This window comes from Balaenoptera ricei, chromosome 9 (assembly GCF_028023285.1).
Source record: "Balaenoptera ricei isolate mBalRic1 chromosome 9, mBalRic1.hap2, whole genome shotgun sequence".
NCBI classification, from domain to species: Eukaryota; Metazoa; Chordata; class Mammalia; order Artiodactyla; family Balaenopteridae; genus Balaenoptera; species Balaenoptera ricei.
This window is the reverse complement of record NC_082647.1, coordinates 62,140,341-62,158,823: the sequence shown is the minus strand read 5'-3', so window position 1 is coordinate 62,158,823 and position 18,483 is coordinate 62,140,341. Positions and strand designations below refer to the sequence as shown.

General features: G+C 40.1%; 1 protein-coding gene across 1 annotated transcript in view; it reads left to right on the top strand.

The window, feature by feature from the left end:
- Nucleotides 1-17,684, top strand: part of COL28A1 (collagen type XXVIII alpha 1 chain) — a 153,940-nt gene extending 136,256 nt beyond the window's left edge. The window contains 2 exon segments of the mRNA XM_059932803.1: nucleotides 11,620-11,758; nucleotides 17,512-17,684. Of these exon segments, the coding sequence (XP_059788786.1) occupies nucleotides 11,620-11,758; nucleotides 17,512-17,684 (312 nt within the window).
- Nucleotides 17,685-18,483: the final 799 nt, after the last annotated feature.

The window sequence follows — 18,483 nt, the reverse complement described above, 5'->3', positions numbered from 1 at the left end:
GGATATTTTCAGGTCCTTGGCTCTAAATAGTAGGCTTTTGTCTCCAGATTTCTAGTTCTGAAATAGCTCTGGGGCTTATGAGCTTGAATATGAGATTTTTTAATATTTGCATATTTTATAATTATTTATTAAATGTTACAAATAATATTTTCATATTATATCCCTGCCACCACCAAAAGTAATCATGTACATTAGAACAGATTAATACTATACTATTTGCATCACCCCCTTGCCACATTTGCAGATCTTTCTGTATGGGGTCACAATTCTCCTTCATCCGTCTGTGTATCCCCTCCCCACTTTGCACCCTCTCAAGTTTCTTCCAAGTGCACACATGCTCAGCCTGCACTCTCCCACCTTCCAATCCACGCTCTTGTTCATTTAGCTTCCCCCGCCTGTGCCCAGAGGGGGGACAGGGAGGGAAACTATGCATGCATATCGCACAAGGTGGGTGCTTCGTTTCAAAGCCCCCCAATCACCTGTGCATGAGAGAACTACCTCCTGAATGTATTGAGACAAATGTGATCGTCCTTAGAGCAAGCTTCTGGGAACTGACTTCAGCCCATCAGGTCACAAGCAACTGTTAGTTTCTTTTAGGTGAAAACTGGAGAACCTCTCTTAGTTACTCGTAAGTGAGTGTTGTAGTCTCTTCCCCACCACGTTATAACTAAAGCAGCTGTGGACTGATGTTCACTACATGTATGGACATCGTCTAGCAAGCAGGCACACAGCAGTGTCCCTATTTTGTAAGCTCAGTGAAGCCCCTGTGCTGTCCTTTTATGAAGTCTTCATAGACATGAAAGAGTCATTTTGAGCCAGTGCAACAATACTCAAGCATCAGGATTCAGCTAACTGTATAGTTGGACTAAGGCCCTGAGAAACCTCCAGATCAGTAGGTGGATGCAGAACCATTCAGGAGTCAGGCCTAGGATGCCATTCCTATGGGGACAGATTACAGGACTCACAAGATTTTTATATTATGTTCAAAAAAGGACAGAAAGGCCTCTAATATATTTCTATTTGATTAAATACGAGCCGACTTCGAGATGGGACATTCCAGTTAGGGCAACAGACTGCCCCTGGATTGTAGATTGAAATTAACACACGCATTTATATCACATGGTCTATATCAGGGGGTCAACAAACCCTTTCTGTAAAGGGCCACAGAGTAAAGATTTTGGGTTTTGCAGGCCATTTGATCTCTGTTGCCATGACTCAACTCTGCATTTGAAATGCAAAAGCAGCCATAGCCAGTACTTCAATGAATAAACATGGCTGTGTTCAGATAAAACTTATTTCCCAAAACAGGTGAAGACTCAGATTTGGCCCATGGGGATTTGCCAACTCTGGTTTTTACTGAGCATTTTAAAGTAAATTACAGACAGTAATGTACACAGCCCATCTCCTCCTGCTTGTGTGAGTTATCCCTTTGTTCTTCCCTTAGTCAACCCATGTCCCTTTCTAAAAGCTTCCTACACAAGAGCAAACTCAGGTTTCATCCAGCAAGTGGTGCCTAAACGGAGCTCTCCTCATAATCAATGAATTCCCGCGGCATGTATTGATCATTTACTGCAGTGCTCAGGGGTGGCTCTTGGGACACAGTTCCTGCCCAGGAGAAGTCCACGGTCTCTCAGTGAACAGATAAGTACAAGAGGTATTAAGAACTTCAGCAGAGCTATGGACAAAGCTCAAGAGACGGTGCAGTTAAGTTCAGGGCAGAGTAATGGAAGCCTTTACAGAGGACGTGGTGTTGAGCTGAGTTTTAAGACTAAGTAAGTGTTTTTCAAGGCAAGAGTAGGGGGAAGCGTATTTCCAAGAAAGGGGAACATGTGGGGGCAAAGGGGAAATCCAAAGGGAATGGCATTTTAAGAAATGAGGACAAGCTCAGTCTAACTGGAGCCGAAGGTGTATCTGGCAGAAGGGCGAGAGTTAAAACTGGACAAATAATTTGAGGACTAATTATAAATGGCTTCATGTGTCAAGCTAAGGAGCTTGAACTTCATCCATAGGCCAGGCAACCAGGAGAAAGCAGGAGAGTCTTAAAAGCAAGGGTCGTATGGTCACATTTGGTTGCACTATGAAAGATAAATAGAAGGAGGAGGGGGAGAGGAGACTGGAGGTGGGATAAGAGGAGTAATGGTCCAGGTGAGAGATGATGAGGCCTTAAACTAAGGCAGGGGTCATTGGAATAAAGGGACATATGGATTGGAAAGCCATTTCTGGGGTAGAATGAACAGGATTTAGTGACTGAATGGATTGGAGGTTAGGGAGAGGGTTTGGGGAGGACGGTTGTATTTCTAGCTTGGAGATGGGGTGAACTGAAACACCATCCACTGAGATGGAGAATATAGGAGGCAGAGTAGGGTTCTTTGAAGGAAAATAATGGGCTTATTTTGTACGGAGGTGGCTGAGGGACATCCAAGGCAACGGCACAGAATGAGACAAGAGCCTGTGTCTCTGGTGTCATGACGCAGGAAGTTAGATGCCCTGAGAGAAAAGTGATGCTAACAGGTTATGACAGAGGAATCATTCTAGTAGCTGGGGAGGGGGGAGGGCATAAGAAGAGGACATCCAAAATAGTTTAGATTTGTAACACCAAGAGTCACAGGGTGGGTATCAGTTGGCTCTCCCTAGGGGCCCTCTGACTGAGATAGTGGGAGCTTGTAATGAACTTGAACTTGGATAGTCCCTCTTGTCTCTACACCTTCTCACCCTGTCTCTCTTTGCACAAGCACCGAAGAGTGAATTTTTAAAAATGAATGATCCTAATAGATATTTAGTCTGAACAAACATATATGCATTTATATTCACATTTTAGATCGGTCGTATGTATATATAATGTATACACACACATAAATACAAAAACATATGTATCTGTCCATGCACACCCACCTTTATCTAAAAGTGTAATTATAGTATCAAAATACCTAACGTAACATGAATCTGTCAAAACCTTTCAATCCTCAGATTGTTCCCAAGCCTACCCTAGGCAATACTGCAAAATAAATAAACAATCTCAGAAGCCCTGTTTCCCTTTTTGCGTCTCTATTTCCTCTCTGTTGTCTCTTCTATCACTCCTTAAGACACCTAGCTCTGTATTCCTTCTCCCTCTCCTTTCTATCAAAATCTGTTTTTAGGGGAAAATCTGATATCAGTTATTACACTTTTGTGAGAAATCTAAGCCAATGGGTTGATTTAAGTCAAGAAGGACGTGCATTTGAACTATTTTATCTAGTTGTGGAATGAACATGATGTACACTGTACATCTACAAACAGATGTATTGGGAAATATGGAAAGCAGAAGGATTTCCCAGTTCCACTAAATTCATAACGCTTTGGCAATCCCAGCTCTGTTGCCTTTTCAGGCCAGTCTTGAGAAGCTAAACGTGTACATCCATTCTATTCTGCCTCTTTCCTGAAATCTCAGGATAGTTTATACTTTCTTCTGGAATTTATCACATTTTAACATTGTTAATACTTATTTTTGTATGTACCTTAACTTTCCTAATGAATTTAAATTCCTTGAGGACATCTGTGTCTAATTAAACTTTGTGTCTCTCAGGACCTAAAACTGTGCTTCATCTTGCACACAGTAGATGCTCAATAAATACTTATGGACCAAACCAAGGCTATACCAACTGTTAGAAAAAGAAATCTGAAGATTTCCTTCCAAGAAAGGCATCAGCTATACTATCATTAACAAGATTGTATACATAAAAAAATCCTTATCTTTTATGGGACTAACAATGTTGGTACTTGATGTTCCTTTATTCATTCTGGGTGTGGCCAGTTGGGGAAAGATTTCTCAGATATAAATGGGAAGAGGGCAATTAAATCAAGTAAACATTTAATCAGACCAAGTGGCTATATCCAGTAACAGCCCATTAGGCAAATAAGTATATGGATTTCATGTATGAAGTCACTTTTTGTCATTCTAAATGTATTCATAATTAATGTCAATGCAAAGAGTGTTTATTCACTGAAGCCAGTTTCTTGTAACAGTATTGCAGATTTCTCTCCCCCTTGAAAGAGCAGAAAGGAAAGAAGCCCTGTCTACCCTTTCCATAAAGGTCCTTTTTTGTATTATGAAAAATTGTCCCCAGATTGCAAATAACTTAGATAACTGGCAGCAAAGATTTTTTTCTCTCTGTAGAAAGGAGGCTGTGGGATTCCTATGAGGAGTGATTCCACAGCAACACAGTGAAGGTGACAGCCAAGCTGGTGTGGGAAGAGTCCCTCTGAGTAGCTCCTGCATGAGGTGGAGAGGCGTGGTGGAGGCCAAGGGGGAGCTCAGAGTCCCCTCCTTCTATTTAATATGGTCCTGATGTACAGTCCAATGCCAGCCTTAAGCCGAGCATGCAGGTTCCTCATTTCTATGGAAGAAATGGATGTTCTGTATAGATGTAAATTACAGAAAACTAACACAGCAGGCGGACTTTGCTGGCTGTCCTGCCCTCTCTTTGTCCATCCTCTCTTTTAGTGAGACCCTATCCCTGGTCCCCATTCCACTGGCCGCATTTCTCCCCTCCTTGCATTATCACACAAGCTGCTCAAAGATCTCCATCTCCATTTTCAGTTTTTCCATCTCTTCCATCTCTTACTCTCAATGCCCCACAACGCTTATGTGTTCTTACTCCATCTCAAGATCCATCTAAAGAGGGCCACTTCTGAAACCAGGGTTCCACTGGCAATTTCTTCGAGAACCGGAGCCCTAGGCAGGTTCTGCCTTGATAATGGAATTGGATGTGTTCCTTCATCCTCAGACCTGACCATGGGCTCTGTCCTCAACTCTGATGTGACACCTGCTTGTCCCCTACTGTGCTCTGAGGCCATTCCCTTCTGCCTCTTCCAAGACCAGGATCTTCCTTCCCTGTGGTACCCTTTCCTGCCGACACTTCTGACTCTTTCCATAGAGTCAGGAAATAGGCTTCAGGCTCTCCCATCTCAAAAATTCCCAAACCCTCTCTTAGTTCACATGTCCCTTTTGCTACTGTCCTATCTCTATGTTTATATAATAAAGTTATTCCACAGGCCAGTCTCTGCTGTCTCTGCCGCTCACAACCACACATGCACCCTCACTCTCCTTCTCTCCATCTCCCTCTGGCTCTCACTGTTTCCTCACTTCTGTTCCCCTGGAAAACCCTCTGAAGTCAGGCTGCTGCCTCCAATATGCCCCTGAAGCTCAGCTGGAACCAACAACCCTTTGATTGCCAAATCCTTACTGCCATATTCTTACCTAATCTCTCTTTTGCATATATCACCGTGCCGCCGCTTATTTCTGATTTTGCAAGTCGTCTCTCTCCTTGTCCTTCTTCTGAGCATTCTTTCTCAATTGCTTTTGGGTGTTTTCTTTCTCTGTTTACCCCTTAACATTAAACTCAATTTTTCTGAGATTTGTCCTTAGCCTGCTTCTCTTCTTGTTCCATATTCTCTTTCTGAGTTCCAAAGCCACGTGTGCTAACTCTCAAATCTGCCCCCCCCAATCCAGACCTTTCTCCTGGGTCCCAGATTCACATTTTGATTGTCTGTGCACATCTTTTTCTGGGCGCCCCGCAGGCATTCAACATGGAATACGTTCACCGTGCTGATCCTCCAGATTTCCTTCCTAGGGGTGTGGTCCCTCCAACCAGCCGGGTACCTGGCGAGAAATCTAGGATACACCTGTAGCTCTGTTCTCACTGTATCGTCCCCACTTGTTGGTACTGTGGTCTTTGGTCTGTTCCTATCATCCCTCGATCTATGCTCTCAATTCCTTTCTCCTCCTCAATACCTCTACTGCTTTAGATCAGGGCCTCATCATTTCTTATCAGTATTTAATAATATGGTCTCAAAACTCTTATCCCACCTCTCTTTTCTATATCCTCTTCAGCTTATCCATTACTGGCTGATAGTGTCATTTTATTTTTTTGCTCTTTTAAAAATAACATCATTGAATTATTTATCATATATATGATTCCATTTTGGCTGAATTTTCTTAAAAACCTGTCTTCAGTACCATGGCCTATGTTTTAACTTGGTACTGAGTATCCATGACAGATTAGGAAAGAGACACAAATATTTGAGTACATCTATATTCTCTCCTTATGTCATATTCAAGTAAAATTTTATAGGTTGCTCCATCATATTATACTCACTATTGAATGAAGTAGCCTATTCGAAGTCCATAATCAATACTTTCAAAATACATGGACTTTTTAAACTTTCAAAAGACTTGGGACTAAGCCTAATACTAGTTTATTTTCTCCACTGACACGAAAATTAAGTTGATTTCCTGAAATCAGACCTAATTATTTGTAAGTGGCCTTGACTAAGCCACATACACAGATATAGTTATATTGGTCAATACAATAATTTAATTGTTTATAAAGTAGAATTAATGCTTTCTCATTGTGGTAGTCAAAAAAACTTCAAATTCTTCTTGATAAACTGCATAACAATGAATTATTAGTATTGCCAGGTGATGTGTCTGTGGAAGTCTCATATATTGCTAATCATAGACTTATTAGCCTTAGAATGTAAGATGTTCCTCTCTTAGGGAGAAGAAAAAAATAACATATTGCAAAGTGATCGAGAAAAAATATCCCAGATCTGGAAGTTAGGAAACTTGGCTTGTAGTCTCAATGCTGAAGCTAAATCTTTTATTTCCTTGTCTCCAGAATTTATACTTTTCCTACTTTATTATTTCAGAGATTGGTATGCATCTGCTTAGTATGCTGTGATCTTTTTTTAGACTTAAAATTTATAGTGTATTTCACAGTGAATGACATCTTAGAAATGAGATCTGACAGCTGCCTGGCATTGGGTGAATCACCTGTTTCTTAAGGTTTCCATGTCCTCATTTGTAAAATAAGGGATTATTATCAGAAGATTCTTCCTTTTGTAAAAGTATGTGATTAGAACAGTCAAAAATCTTTACTGGGCAATGCCAGAATGGAGGACATTATACTAATGTACGAGAGGGTTTAAACGGAATAAAATCTTGCAGTTTCTCCCTAGGAAAGCTGCGGGCGATCAGGGGAGGTGCAGCCCAAACTCAAGGTGTTCCTGACAGTCCTCAGCAACCTTAAATGCAAATGGAGAGCATTCAGCTTAAGTGCTTGAGCACTGAGAGACCTGGCAAAGAAGTGTTATCATCTGGGAAGCGGCAATCAAGGTCAGAACCTGCGAAGCCAGGCACCTTGAAGGCCCTGGCAGTGCCCCAGCTGGCAGGAGAAGAATCCCCACAGCTGACTGGGAGAAACGTAGCCCTGCAGTGCTGGGAAAAGCTAAGTCTGAGCACATGGGCTAATACTCATGATCATCAGCACTCATCCAGGGAAGACGGGAGCTCAAGTTTAAAGAGCTTGTCTGCAATATATGCAAGGTTCTGGGTAATGAGTTATGAGGAAAATGTTCGGAAATCAGAAACCAAAGGACCTTCTAGAACTGTGTGGCACCTATTTAGTTATCCTCCTTTAAGTCATATACTCACGTTCTTGGATGCTGCTTGAAATCTGTTTTCTCCCCTTAAAGATCTGCTCTAAGGCTAGAAGGGACTGAGCATAACACATCTGCCTGTCCAGCTGCACAGAACAGCCCGGCCTCCAAGTGTCGGCCCCTCATGGCCCGGCTCCTCTGCTGTGTTTTACTGTGTGAGCCCTGCTCGGAGCTGGGGCCATTCGTCTCCTCCAAGGCAGGCCAGTGTGGGGGGAGCAGAAGTGTGCAGAGCTGATAGGCAGCCTGTTGTGTTTAGGTTTAAGATTTATTAAAAAAAAAAACAAAAAAAAAAAACCAGAGAACGCATATAGCAAACACTGGAGTGCCCACCACCGAAACATAACTGGTGTTTCCCTCTGTTCATCACTGGTTGCTTCAGATAAACTTAGAGTCCTTGCTATTCTCCTTCAGAGTCTCTTCCTCCTCCTCCTCCTCCTCCTCCTCTCTCCAGAAGCAGCCACTATCATGAATTCGGTGTGTATTCTGCCAGTAAAGTTTGGGGCGGCTTATATCCCACTTTCAGAGTTGGAAGGTAGGTTAGGGGCTAATCCTTTCCTATTTTAAAATGATGACATTAAAGCCTAGAGGAGAGAATTCTCTGGGAGTCCAGTGGTTAGGACTGCTCGCTGCTTCCACTTCAGGGGGCGCGGGTTCGATCGCTGGTCCGGGAACTAAGATTCCGCATGCCGTGTGGCATGGCCAGTAAAATAATAAAGCCTAGAGGAATTGAATAATGAATCCAAAGTGTCCCCCTATCCCCCTCTCTCTCCCTCTTTCTGTCTTTCTCTCTGACCCATTCTGAATTTACCCAGTGGCAAATATTTCCTCCTCCACGCTATAAAGATTTTAAATAAAGAAGAAAAGGCAGGAAGGAAGAAGAAAAAGCGAGAGAGAGAAATGTGGCATGGCTTAATTTGTCTTATCAGGAAAGTGATATTTACACATGTGAAACCAGAAATGATCGAGAGGATAGGCTTACAGGTTAACTTCTGCATGGTCAGGGCCAAGTACGGAGCAGCAGAGGTACCATGCCCCTTCTGGAAGGGGGGCCTTAGTACTGACTCGGTCCCTGGGGAAGGTTCTGCTGCTGGGGACGAACTTTTCCTGGGCGGTGGTGGGAGGACTGACTTTGAGAGCCAGAGGCAGCGTGAGGAAGAGGAAGGAATGAAAGCGTAGCAGGGTGTTCTGGGAGGAGTGGGATGCGGGGTTACAAACGTGGGGAGGAAGCAGACTGGTGGGGCTATAGGTAGATCAGTTGGAGGACTTTTGACCCATCAAACTTGATCTCTTTTTCCAATCATAATGTCTCATAAATGGTGATAGCTTAAGGGAAGACACTTACTGGTGAAAGTACACATTGGTAAAACTTTGTCTCACAAGGCTCAAATATGTGTGTTCTTTGACCAGAATGAGCAATGTGGTTTCTACAGAAAAAAAAAAAAGCAAGTAAATTAAATGTTAAAAAACGCTATTGTAGTTATGTATATTCTGTATTCAAAATGGTGTTATAGAGTCACAGTAAAATATATGGAAACATATTAAATTAAAAAAACCCAGAAAACCAAACATACAGTATATATTTTGTTAAAAAATATATATGCATATAGAGAAAAGACTGGGGAAAAAACCACCTGAGTATCAACAACAATTATTTCTGGGAGGTGGAATCACTTGTGATTTCTAGTTTCTTCCTGTTGCTTGTTCAGATTTTGTAAATTCCCTTCAATGAACATGTTTGCTTTTGTAATAAGAAAATTATAAAAATGGCAAACTATAATATATAATTATGTATTATGTAAACTATACATAATATAATTATATATTTGCTTAAATAAACTGAAATCTCATGGAGCCAAAAGATAAAATTATTCTCATTTATGAAAAAAAAATATTTCACTTGTTCTAGAACCTGAGGTATAATGTTCTAGTAGTCAAAATTCCCAAATAGGGCTTCCCTGGTGGCGCAGTAGTTAAGAATCCGCCTGCCAATGCAGGGGACACGGGTTCGAGCCCTGGTCCGGGAAGATCCTACATGCCACGGAGCAATTAAGCCCGTGCACCACAACTACTGAGCCCATGTGCCATAACTACTGAAGCCCACGCGCCTAGAGCCTGCACTCCACAACAAGAGAAGCCACCGCAATGAGAAGCCCGCGCACCGCAATGAAGAGCAGCCCCCGCTTGCCACAACTAGAGAAAGCCTGAGCACGGCAACAAACACCAAACAGAGCCATAAATAAATAAATAAATAAATAAATAAATAAATTTATTTATTTTTTTAAAAATTCCCAAATAATGACGTGATTGAGAAAGAAAACATACACTCCTAAACTTACAAGAGGTAAAGAATGACTTATGAGACCTTAAGACTTGAACAAGATGGTTATTTAGAGGCTGAGTTAATTCCTTTAAGAGAACCATGCTGCCCAGTGACCTTCTGCAAAGGAACATTCTCACCTGACAGTATATCTCAAGTGTAGCCATAATGCCTGTTGTCTTTTTTATGTTTGATAAGCTACTCCTCAGTCAAGCTTTTCTTTTAACTTATTTTTTGCTTAAAATGAAATATGAGCAAGCAACAAAACAAAACAAAACAGTATTTCTTTCCTGAAAAGGACATTTCTAATTTTGCCACTAACTTACCAATAATTTGGGGGAAGCTTTAGATTATTAATTATTAATTATTTGGAGCTTCAGATTCCTCCATAGAAAATGAAGTACTGATAAATGTTTCCTCTAAACTTAAAATTCTGTAGTTCTATGAATATAACAAAATTCATATTCAAATCATCATCTGTATATACAGGATCATTCTGAAAGAAAGAGGAATGCCAACTGACCCACAGGTCTACCTCCATTTGTACCAAAAGATGTGTTTGGCATTAATGAAACATCACTACTGTATTTGAATTGAGTGCCCTTTGTATAGGCTGATAACCAGACCAGTCCCAATGGAAATATTTGCTCTGATAATCATTTAATTATTGTAAAGATATACATAGATGAGTAATAGAGTTAGCTAGCTCTTCCACATTGTGTGTGTGTGTGTGTCTGTGTGTGTCTGTGTGTGTGTGTGTACAGAATCAAAAGCAGTGGAACAGTTTAGATGGCAGAGAGCAGCTAATGATGACAGCTGGCTTTGGTCATAACATGACAGGAACCACAGGTGAGGAAGCATCAAAAATGACTTTACCTAGTTCACAGATTTGCCTATTTAAATAAACAAAAGCAAACAAATAAGAGAGGGCCTTGCGAGGATAAATGACCACACTGTGCTAGGACTGAAATGAATTATTGATTCAACCTCATGTAGCTGGGGTCCAAGGAAAAAGAAAAAGAACTTAATTGGACCCATAAAAGATTGTCCTAGCTCCTGGCAACTGTAGTCAAGAATAACTGATGTGACTTTTTTTTAGGTTTTTAAGCAAAACACATTTTCTTCCTTGTTTCATTACATATCATAAATTTAGATGAAACTTGGAAATCTTAGTTCAGAAAACTTGCTTTTGATATTATAATCCTTTATCCCTTAGCTAGCATACATTTCTCAGAACTTCTTAGAAGCTAAGCATCCTGCAGCATTTGACATTTGCTGGGGTCCAGATAATAGGATGAGATGAGAAGTGACTGCTATTGTTTTTATTTTAACAGTATTATTGTCCTCTGTCACTTCAATTCCCAATCTCAACATTGGTGGAGTTCATGGTAGATATTTTGGAATATATTGTTAAGTTCTCTAGTTTTAGAAAACAGAGAGGAAAAGGCCATTAAAAAAAAAAAAGGTCAAAGAAATTATTGGTTATTTTCCCTCCTCATACAACTGACTAAGAAAAGGATGAAGATGAACTCCTCCCAAACTCACATCTTTTGTACCCTGCAGGTAGATCTCTCTGAAAGGCCCAGCACAACAGCATTTGTGCCTGGCAGTGGGAAAAATGTGTGTGACCACGAGGTGGTCAGAAAATCCATAACTTAGGTATTCAGGAACGTCTGACACAGGGGAGAGGCATCGTTTCGTGAGCTTTTATTGAAATAATTAATATTGAAGAATTGGGGAGAAACTTTTCTTTAAGTGTTCCCCAAAGCAAAGTAGCTTTTTTGACTTGATATCACCAGATTCAAAACTGTGAATTTTTTGTATAGGTCAGTGTCTCTGGAGCCCAGGACAAAGAGAATGAGCCTTCAGAGCCCACCTGGGCTGCCAGCCTTGCTGCCACTCCATCATCTGAGGCTGCCACCACCCAGGGGCCATTGCTCAGGTCCCCTGAGGATCAGGCAGAGGGTCTGGAAACCAGAGCTCAAAGTCCCATTTTGAACTCAGAGCGAGAAAAGTTTGTGCACAAAGGTAAGAGATTTCTGCCCATCAGCTGTTGTATCTATAATATCAAGAAGGCACAGAAAGGATGGTCTCTAAAATCTCATCCAGAGAGAACATGTTTTGACTCTAAACAGGGATGACAAAAGACACTTTTCATTCTATTATATATAGAATTAGAAAACTGGCTGGTTGTTGGAACAAATTTGGTCAATCAAAAAATTTAAAGCTCTTATAGTGTTTATTGTTATTTTAAAATTTGAAAGCCTTTAGAGAGGATATTGCTCTCATGTTTGCAGTAGCTCTTACCACTCCCTATTGTCTTACATGAAGCCTTCACACATGTAGACATTTGAATTTTTGACCCCTGGTTGGAAGAAAGAAAAAGAAGCTAGAATCTAGATTCCAATTCATCAGCATATTTTCTATGGAGTTAATGTCTATAGAAATTAATCATTACATACACATTTGTGAAGAACATGCAAGAGAGACAACATCCTTGCCCAAAGTAGCTTAGATTGGCTTGATAACAATATACATTATTCAGTTATTGTTTTTAAAGAGTGGAGGTAGCGAGAATCCACTTGCTCCCTTCCATTTGGCCGAAAAGGTAAATTTAGAGGTCAGTTTTAGCAAATAAGTGAATTGAGACATAATCCAAATCTGGGGAAATGATTATGGCAGATGGAGAAAGGGCTTATTTTGCTATTGAGAAATGAAGCTTATGGCATGTAAACTGTCACACAGAACACAAGTGTCAGGCAGCAAGTATCTATTTGGTCTTTTTTGGGAATTTTCTCACCTTGGTATAAGTTCCTCAGTAAGAAATAATAATCAAGGCACTAAGGACAAACATGAAATAAAAAGGGATTTAACAAATAGCTTTATTGTTGAAACTCTAATTAGCTTTATTTTTTATTTTTTTGGATAGTGGAAGTGTTTCTGAAACATATTCGTAAACTGACATTAGAAGGTCATGTTTTTATTGTCCTGTAAAAGCTGATCTTTTGGGCTTCCCTGGTGGTGCAGTGGTTAAGAATCCGCCTGCCAATGCAGGGGACACAGGTTCGAGCCCTGGTCCGCGAAGATCCCACATGCTGTGGAGCAACTAAGACCGGACACCACAACTACTGAGCCTGTGCTCTAGAGCCCTGAGCCACAACTACTGAGCCTGCTTGCCACAACTACTGAAGCCCATGCACCTAGAGCACATGCTCTGCAACAAGAGAAGCCACCGCAATGAGAAGCCCAGGCACTGCAACGAAGAGTAGCCCCCGCTCGCCGCAACTAGAGAAAGCCGCACACAGCAACAAAGAACCAAAGCAGCCAAAAGTAAATAAATAAAATAAATGAATTTATTTTTTAAAAAGCTGATCTTCTTAAAAGAAAATTGTGATATAAAGAGAGCCCTTCATGGAGGCAGCCATTGTTGGCGTGTATTCAAGTGGCAGCCCACGACCACCTTGCTGCATGACCCAGCCCAAGCTGAAGGAACATTCTGGCCCCACTCACTCCATGCTACAGCCTAGCACTAGATCTGGGGTGGCCACAACTGAAACAAGTGAAAAGACAGGATCATGGGGTGCATCTGAGCCAAACTCTGTAAGCCCATGAGCCCTACTTGCTTCAGCACTCCCCTCCTTTGGGGGCAAAGATCCCAGAGTGAGGAGAAGGAAAAACACACACTTTAAGGGAGAAGAGTCAGCTCAAGCCTGACCCTCGGGGCTTCCACTCCAGCAACTTGGGAGCAGACCCAAGGGCGGTGACAACCACTGAGCAGAGAGGACGTCCTGCCTCACACACAGCTCCAGCTCTAGCTCCTCCACCTCCAGCCCCATCCCGTACCAAGGTGACAGCTGCCAGCACACCCTGAGGAAAGACATGGCTGGCATCCACATCAAATCCAGCTCTCCCACCAAAGGCAGTGGGCACATGCACACAGCATAGGGACACTCCCACATAAGAACACCCCTTCCAAACCAAAATAGCTAACTGTTTCATCTAGGTTCATAGACACAGAGAAACTTAAGTGAAATGAAAAGGCAGAGGAACTACTCTCAACTGAAAGAGCAAAAGAGAAAACCCATGAAAAAACAATGAAACAGAAATAAGCAACTTACCAGATAAAGAATTCAAATCATTGGTAATAAAAATGCTAATTGAATTGGGAAGAGAAATGATCTAAACACAGATCATTTTAATAAGGAACTAGAAAATAGAAAGACCCAATCAAACATAGATAATTCAGTATCTGAGATAAAGAATACTCCAGAAGCAATGAATAGCAGAATAAATGACACAGACAGCCACATAAGTGATCTGGAAGATAGAAGAATGGAAATCACTCAATCAGAACAATAGAATGACAAGAAAAAAACAAAACAAACAAAAACAAGTGCAACATGCAAGATCTCTGGGATAACATCAAACGTGCCTACATTTGTATCAAAAGGAGAAGACAGAGAGAAGGGAATCAAAAATGCATTTGATGAGATTATTGCTGAAAAATTCCCAAATCTGAAGAAGGAAACAGATATCCAGGTACAGGAAGCACAGAGGATCCCAAACGAGATGAACCCCAACAGACCCACACCAAGACGTATAATTAAAATAGCAAAAGTTAAAGAGAGAATTCTAAAGGCAGAAAGAAAAAACAGAGAGTCATGTACAAGGGAATCCCCATAAGGCTATCAGCTTATTTCTCTGCAGAAAGTTAGCAGGCCAGAAGGGAGTGACATGATGTATTCAGACTGCTGAAAGGGAAAACCCACAACCTAGGATACTCTACCCAGCAAGATTATCATTTAGAATAGAAGGAGAGATAAAGAATTTCTCAGACAAGCAAAAACTAAAAGATTAAGCAATACTAAACCTACCCTAAAAGAAATGTTGAGATAAAGGAACCCAAGCATACTACAAAAGAAAATCATCAAACCACAATGGGAGAAACACAAATAAGAATAAATGATCAGAGAAGAACTATAAACACAACTGGAAAACAAAGAATAAAATGGCCATTTATGACAAACCCACATACTCAGTGGTGAAAATCTGGAAGCCTTTCCACTAAATTCAGGAACAAACAAGGATGCCCACTCTCACTGCTTCTATTTAACATAGTATTGGAAGTCCTAGCCACAGCAATCAGGCAAGAAAAAGAAATAAGGGTATCCAGTTGGAAGGGAAGAAGTAAAACTGTCAGTATTTGCAGATGACACAATACTCTATATAGAGAACCCTAAAGTCTCCACACAAAAACTATTAGAACTAATAAATACTTCCAGCAAGGTTACAGGATACAAGATTAATATATGGAAATCTGTTGTGAGTCTATATACTAATAATGAAATATCAGAATTTAAAGTAAAAAAAAAAATCTTGTTTAAAATCGCATCAAAAATATTACAGTACCTAAGAATAAACTTAACCAAGGATGTGAAAGTCCTGTACTCTGAAAACTATAAAACATGGATGAAGGAAATTGAAGATGATACAAAGAAATGGAAAGATATCTTTTGTTCTTGTATTGGAAGAATTAATATTGTTAAAATGGCCATGGTACCCAAAGCAATCTACAGATTTAATTCAATCCCTATCAAAATACTCATGATATTTTTCACAGAACTAAAACAAATAATCCTAAAATTCATATGTAACCACAAAAACCCCAAATTGCCAAAGCAATCTTGAGAAAAAAGAACAAAGCTGGAGGTACAACCCTCTCAGACTTCAGACTATACTACAAAGCTACAGTAATCATAACAGTGTGGTGCTGGCACAAAAATAGACACATAGATCAATGGAAGAGAATAGAGCACCCAGAAATAAACCCACACACATACAATCAATTAATCTATGACAAAGAAGACAAGAAACACAATGGAGAAAAGACAGTCTCTTCAACAAGTGGTACTGAGAAAAATGGACAGCCACATGTAAAACAATGAGATTAGAACATTTCCTCACACCATGTAAAAAAATAAACTAAAAAAAGTTAAATAACTAAATGTAAGACCTGAAACCATAAAACTCCTAGAATAGAACACAGGCAGAACATTCTTTGACATAAATAGTAGCAATGTTTTCTTGGATCAGTCTCCTAAGGAAAAAGAAATAAGAGCAAAAATAAACACATGGGACCTAATTAAACTTAAAAGCTTTTGCACTGCAAAGAAAACCTGAGACAAAATGAAAAGACAACCTACAGAATGGGAGAAAATATTTGCAAATGATACCACTGACAACAGATTAATATTCCAAAATATAAAACAGCTCATACAACTCAGTATCAAAAAAAAAAGGAATTCAATCAAAAAATGGGCAGAAGACCTGAATAGACATTTCTCCAAGGAAGACATACAGAGGGCACATGAAAAGATGCTTAAAATTACTAATTATTAGAGAAATGTAAATCAAAAGCACAATGAGATATACCTCACACCTGTCAGAATGGCTATCATTAAAAAGTCTACAAATAACAAATGTTAGAGAGAATGTGGAGAAAAGGGAACTCTTGTACACTGTTGGTGGGAATGTAAGTTGATGCAGCCACTATGGAAAACAGTAGAGAGGTTCCTGAAAAAACTAAAAATAGAACTACCATATGACCCAGCAATTCCACTCCTGGGTATATGTCTGGAAAAAACAGAAACATTAATTAGAAAAGATACATGCACCTCAATGTTCATAGCAGTACTGTTTACAATAGCCAAGACATAGAAGCAACCCATCAACAGATGATTGGATCAAGAAGACGTGGTCTATATATACAGTTGATACTACTCAGCCATAAAAAAGAACAAAATTCTGCCATTTGCAGCAACATGGATGGACCTAGAGAATACTATGCTTAGTGAAGTAATTCAAAGAAAGACAAATACTGTATGATATCACTTATATGTGGACTCTACAAAATAATACAAATGTATGTATTGATATATGCAAAACAGAAACAGAGTCACAGATATAGAAAACAAACTTGCAGTTACCAAAGGGGAGAAGGAAGGGAGGAGGGACAAATTAGGAGTGTGGGATTAACAGATACAAAATACTATGTATAAAATTGATAAGCAACAAGGGTATACTGTATAGCACAGGGAATTACAGCCATTATCTTGTAATAACCTATAATGGAGTATAATCGGCAAAAATACTGAATCAGTATGCTGTACACCTGAAACTAATGTTGTAAATCAACTATACTTCAATTAAAAAAAAAAGAGAGTCCTTTATTTGACATTTTTTTGTAACTTAAAAGGATTTTCCTCCTTTAGTAAGCACAATCACATGTGATCATAGTGGTGCTTTCTATGAACAAACTTGGAGGGAATGTGTATGGAAGGCCAAAGTCATCTTCATTCCAAGTGCTAATTTGATTTCAAATCAAGTCCATTGTAAATGAAGAAGTCCTATCTTTCTCCTGTCAACTAATCCTCACAAGAGTATTAGCCAATCAAGGCTCACAGCGTTGTCAGGAAAATATGCATTTTAATGGGGTTTCATGAAGATCAAAAACTTTTATGTTTTCAAAGGAATGACATCTAATGTTGGAGTTTCAGGCGGTAGAGGAAATATGTCAGGTATTCAGGAACCCGTCCTTAACCTAGAACCATACTTTTTTAGTTGGTGTGTTAGTGTGCATGGAGAATAAGCTTCCTAAAGCTTTTACTTTTCAGTGAAAGAAAAACTTATAATAACATGCTATCCTTTTCTCACTCTAGATCCTAGATGTTTGGAACCCCTACAGCCAGGAAACTGTAGAGAATATGTGGTTCGATGGTATTATGACAAACAGGTCAACTCCTGTGCTCGCTTTTGGTTCAGTGGCTGTAAAGGCTCAGGAAATAGATTCAACAGTGAAAAGAAACGTGAAGAAATCTGCATTCAAGGATGAGCAAGTAAATCACCCTGTACTGAGTCAAATCTATGCCTCTATCTACAAGCCTAGAAAGAATCTCTATAATTTCAATATTCACCCAATACAAATAAAACACCATATATGAGTGTATACTGAACATTGACAACTTATAAACATAGTCAAATCCTTACAACCACCCTAGGATGTAAGTATTATTAACTATTTTTACAGATGAAGACACTGAGGCTCTGAGAAATTTAGGAACTTCTCAAACGTCACCCAACTAAAAAGTGGCAAAGATGGAGGGTCTGACCCAGGGCTGTGTAACTTCAACACACATGTTCTATCTATTTCACAACCTGCAATGTTGTTCTGATTGCCATTAATTCCTTTGCATGTATTATGTCGGATGAAACCTCTGCCCCAGACCACTCCCACTCCCCCCTGGCTCCCCCAGTCCCTCACACCTGCCTCAGTCCCCCAAACCCCTAAAAGCCCTGCCTGTAGCAAAAGGTAGCTGGTGGGGAAGGAACTGGGTATGGACATTAGAAGTGATGGGAGTACGTTTGTGCAGAGATGGTGGTGAGGTAAGAAAGATATCCCACCTGAGGGAAACCCAGCAAGATGGAGTGGTTCTGAGAGATAAGCGGCCGTGGGATAGGAGTGGGGTTGGTGAGGGTAGTTGGATTTTTGCCTCATTTGCCCTGAAAATGATTAAGAAACCAATCTGAATTAAAATTACAACTCAGATTTATTAACAATTGTCATTCCCCACTCTTCCAACATATTTGGAAGAAAAGTCTTTATTGTATGTTTAAGCTATATATTTAAAACA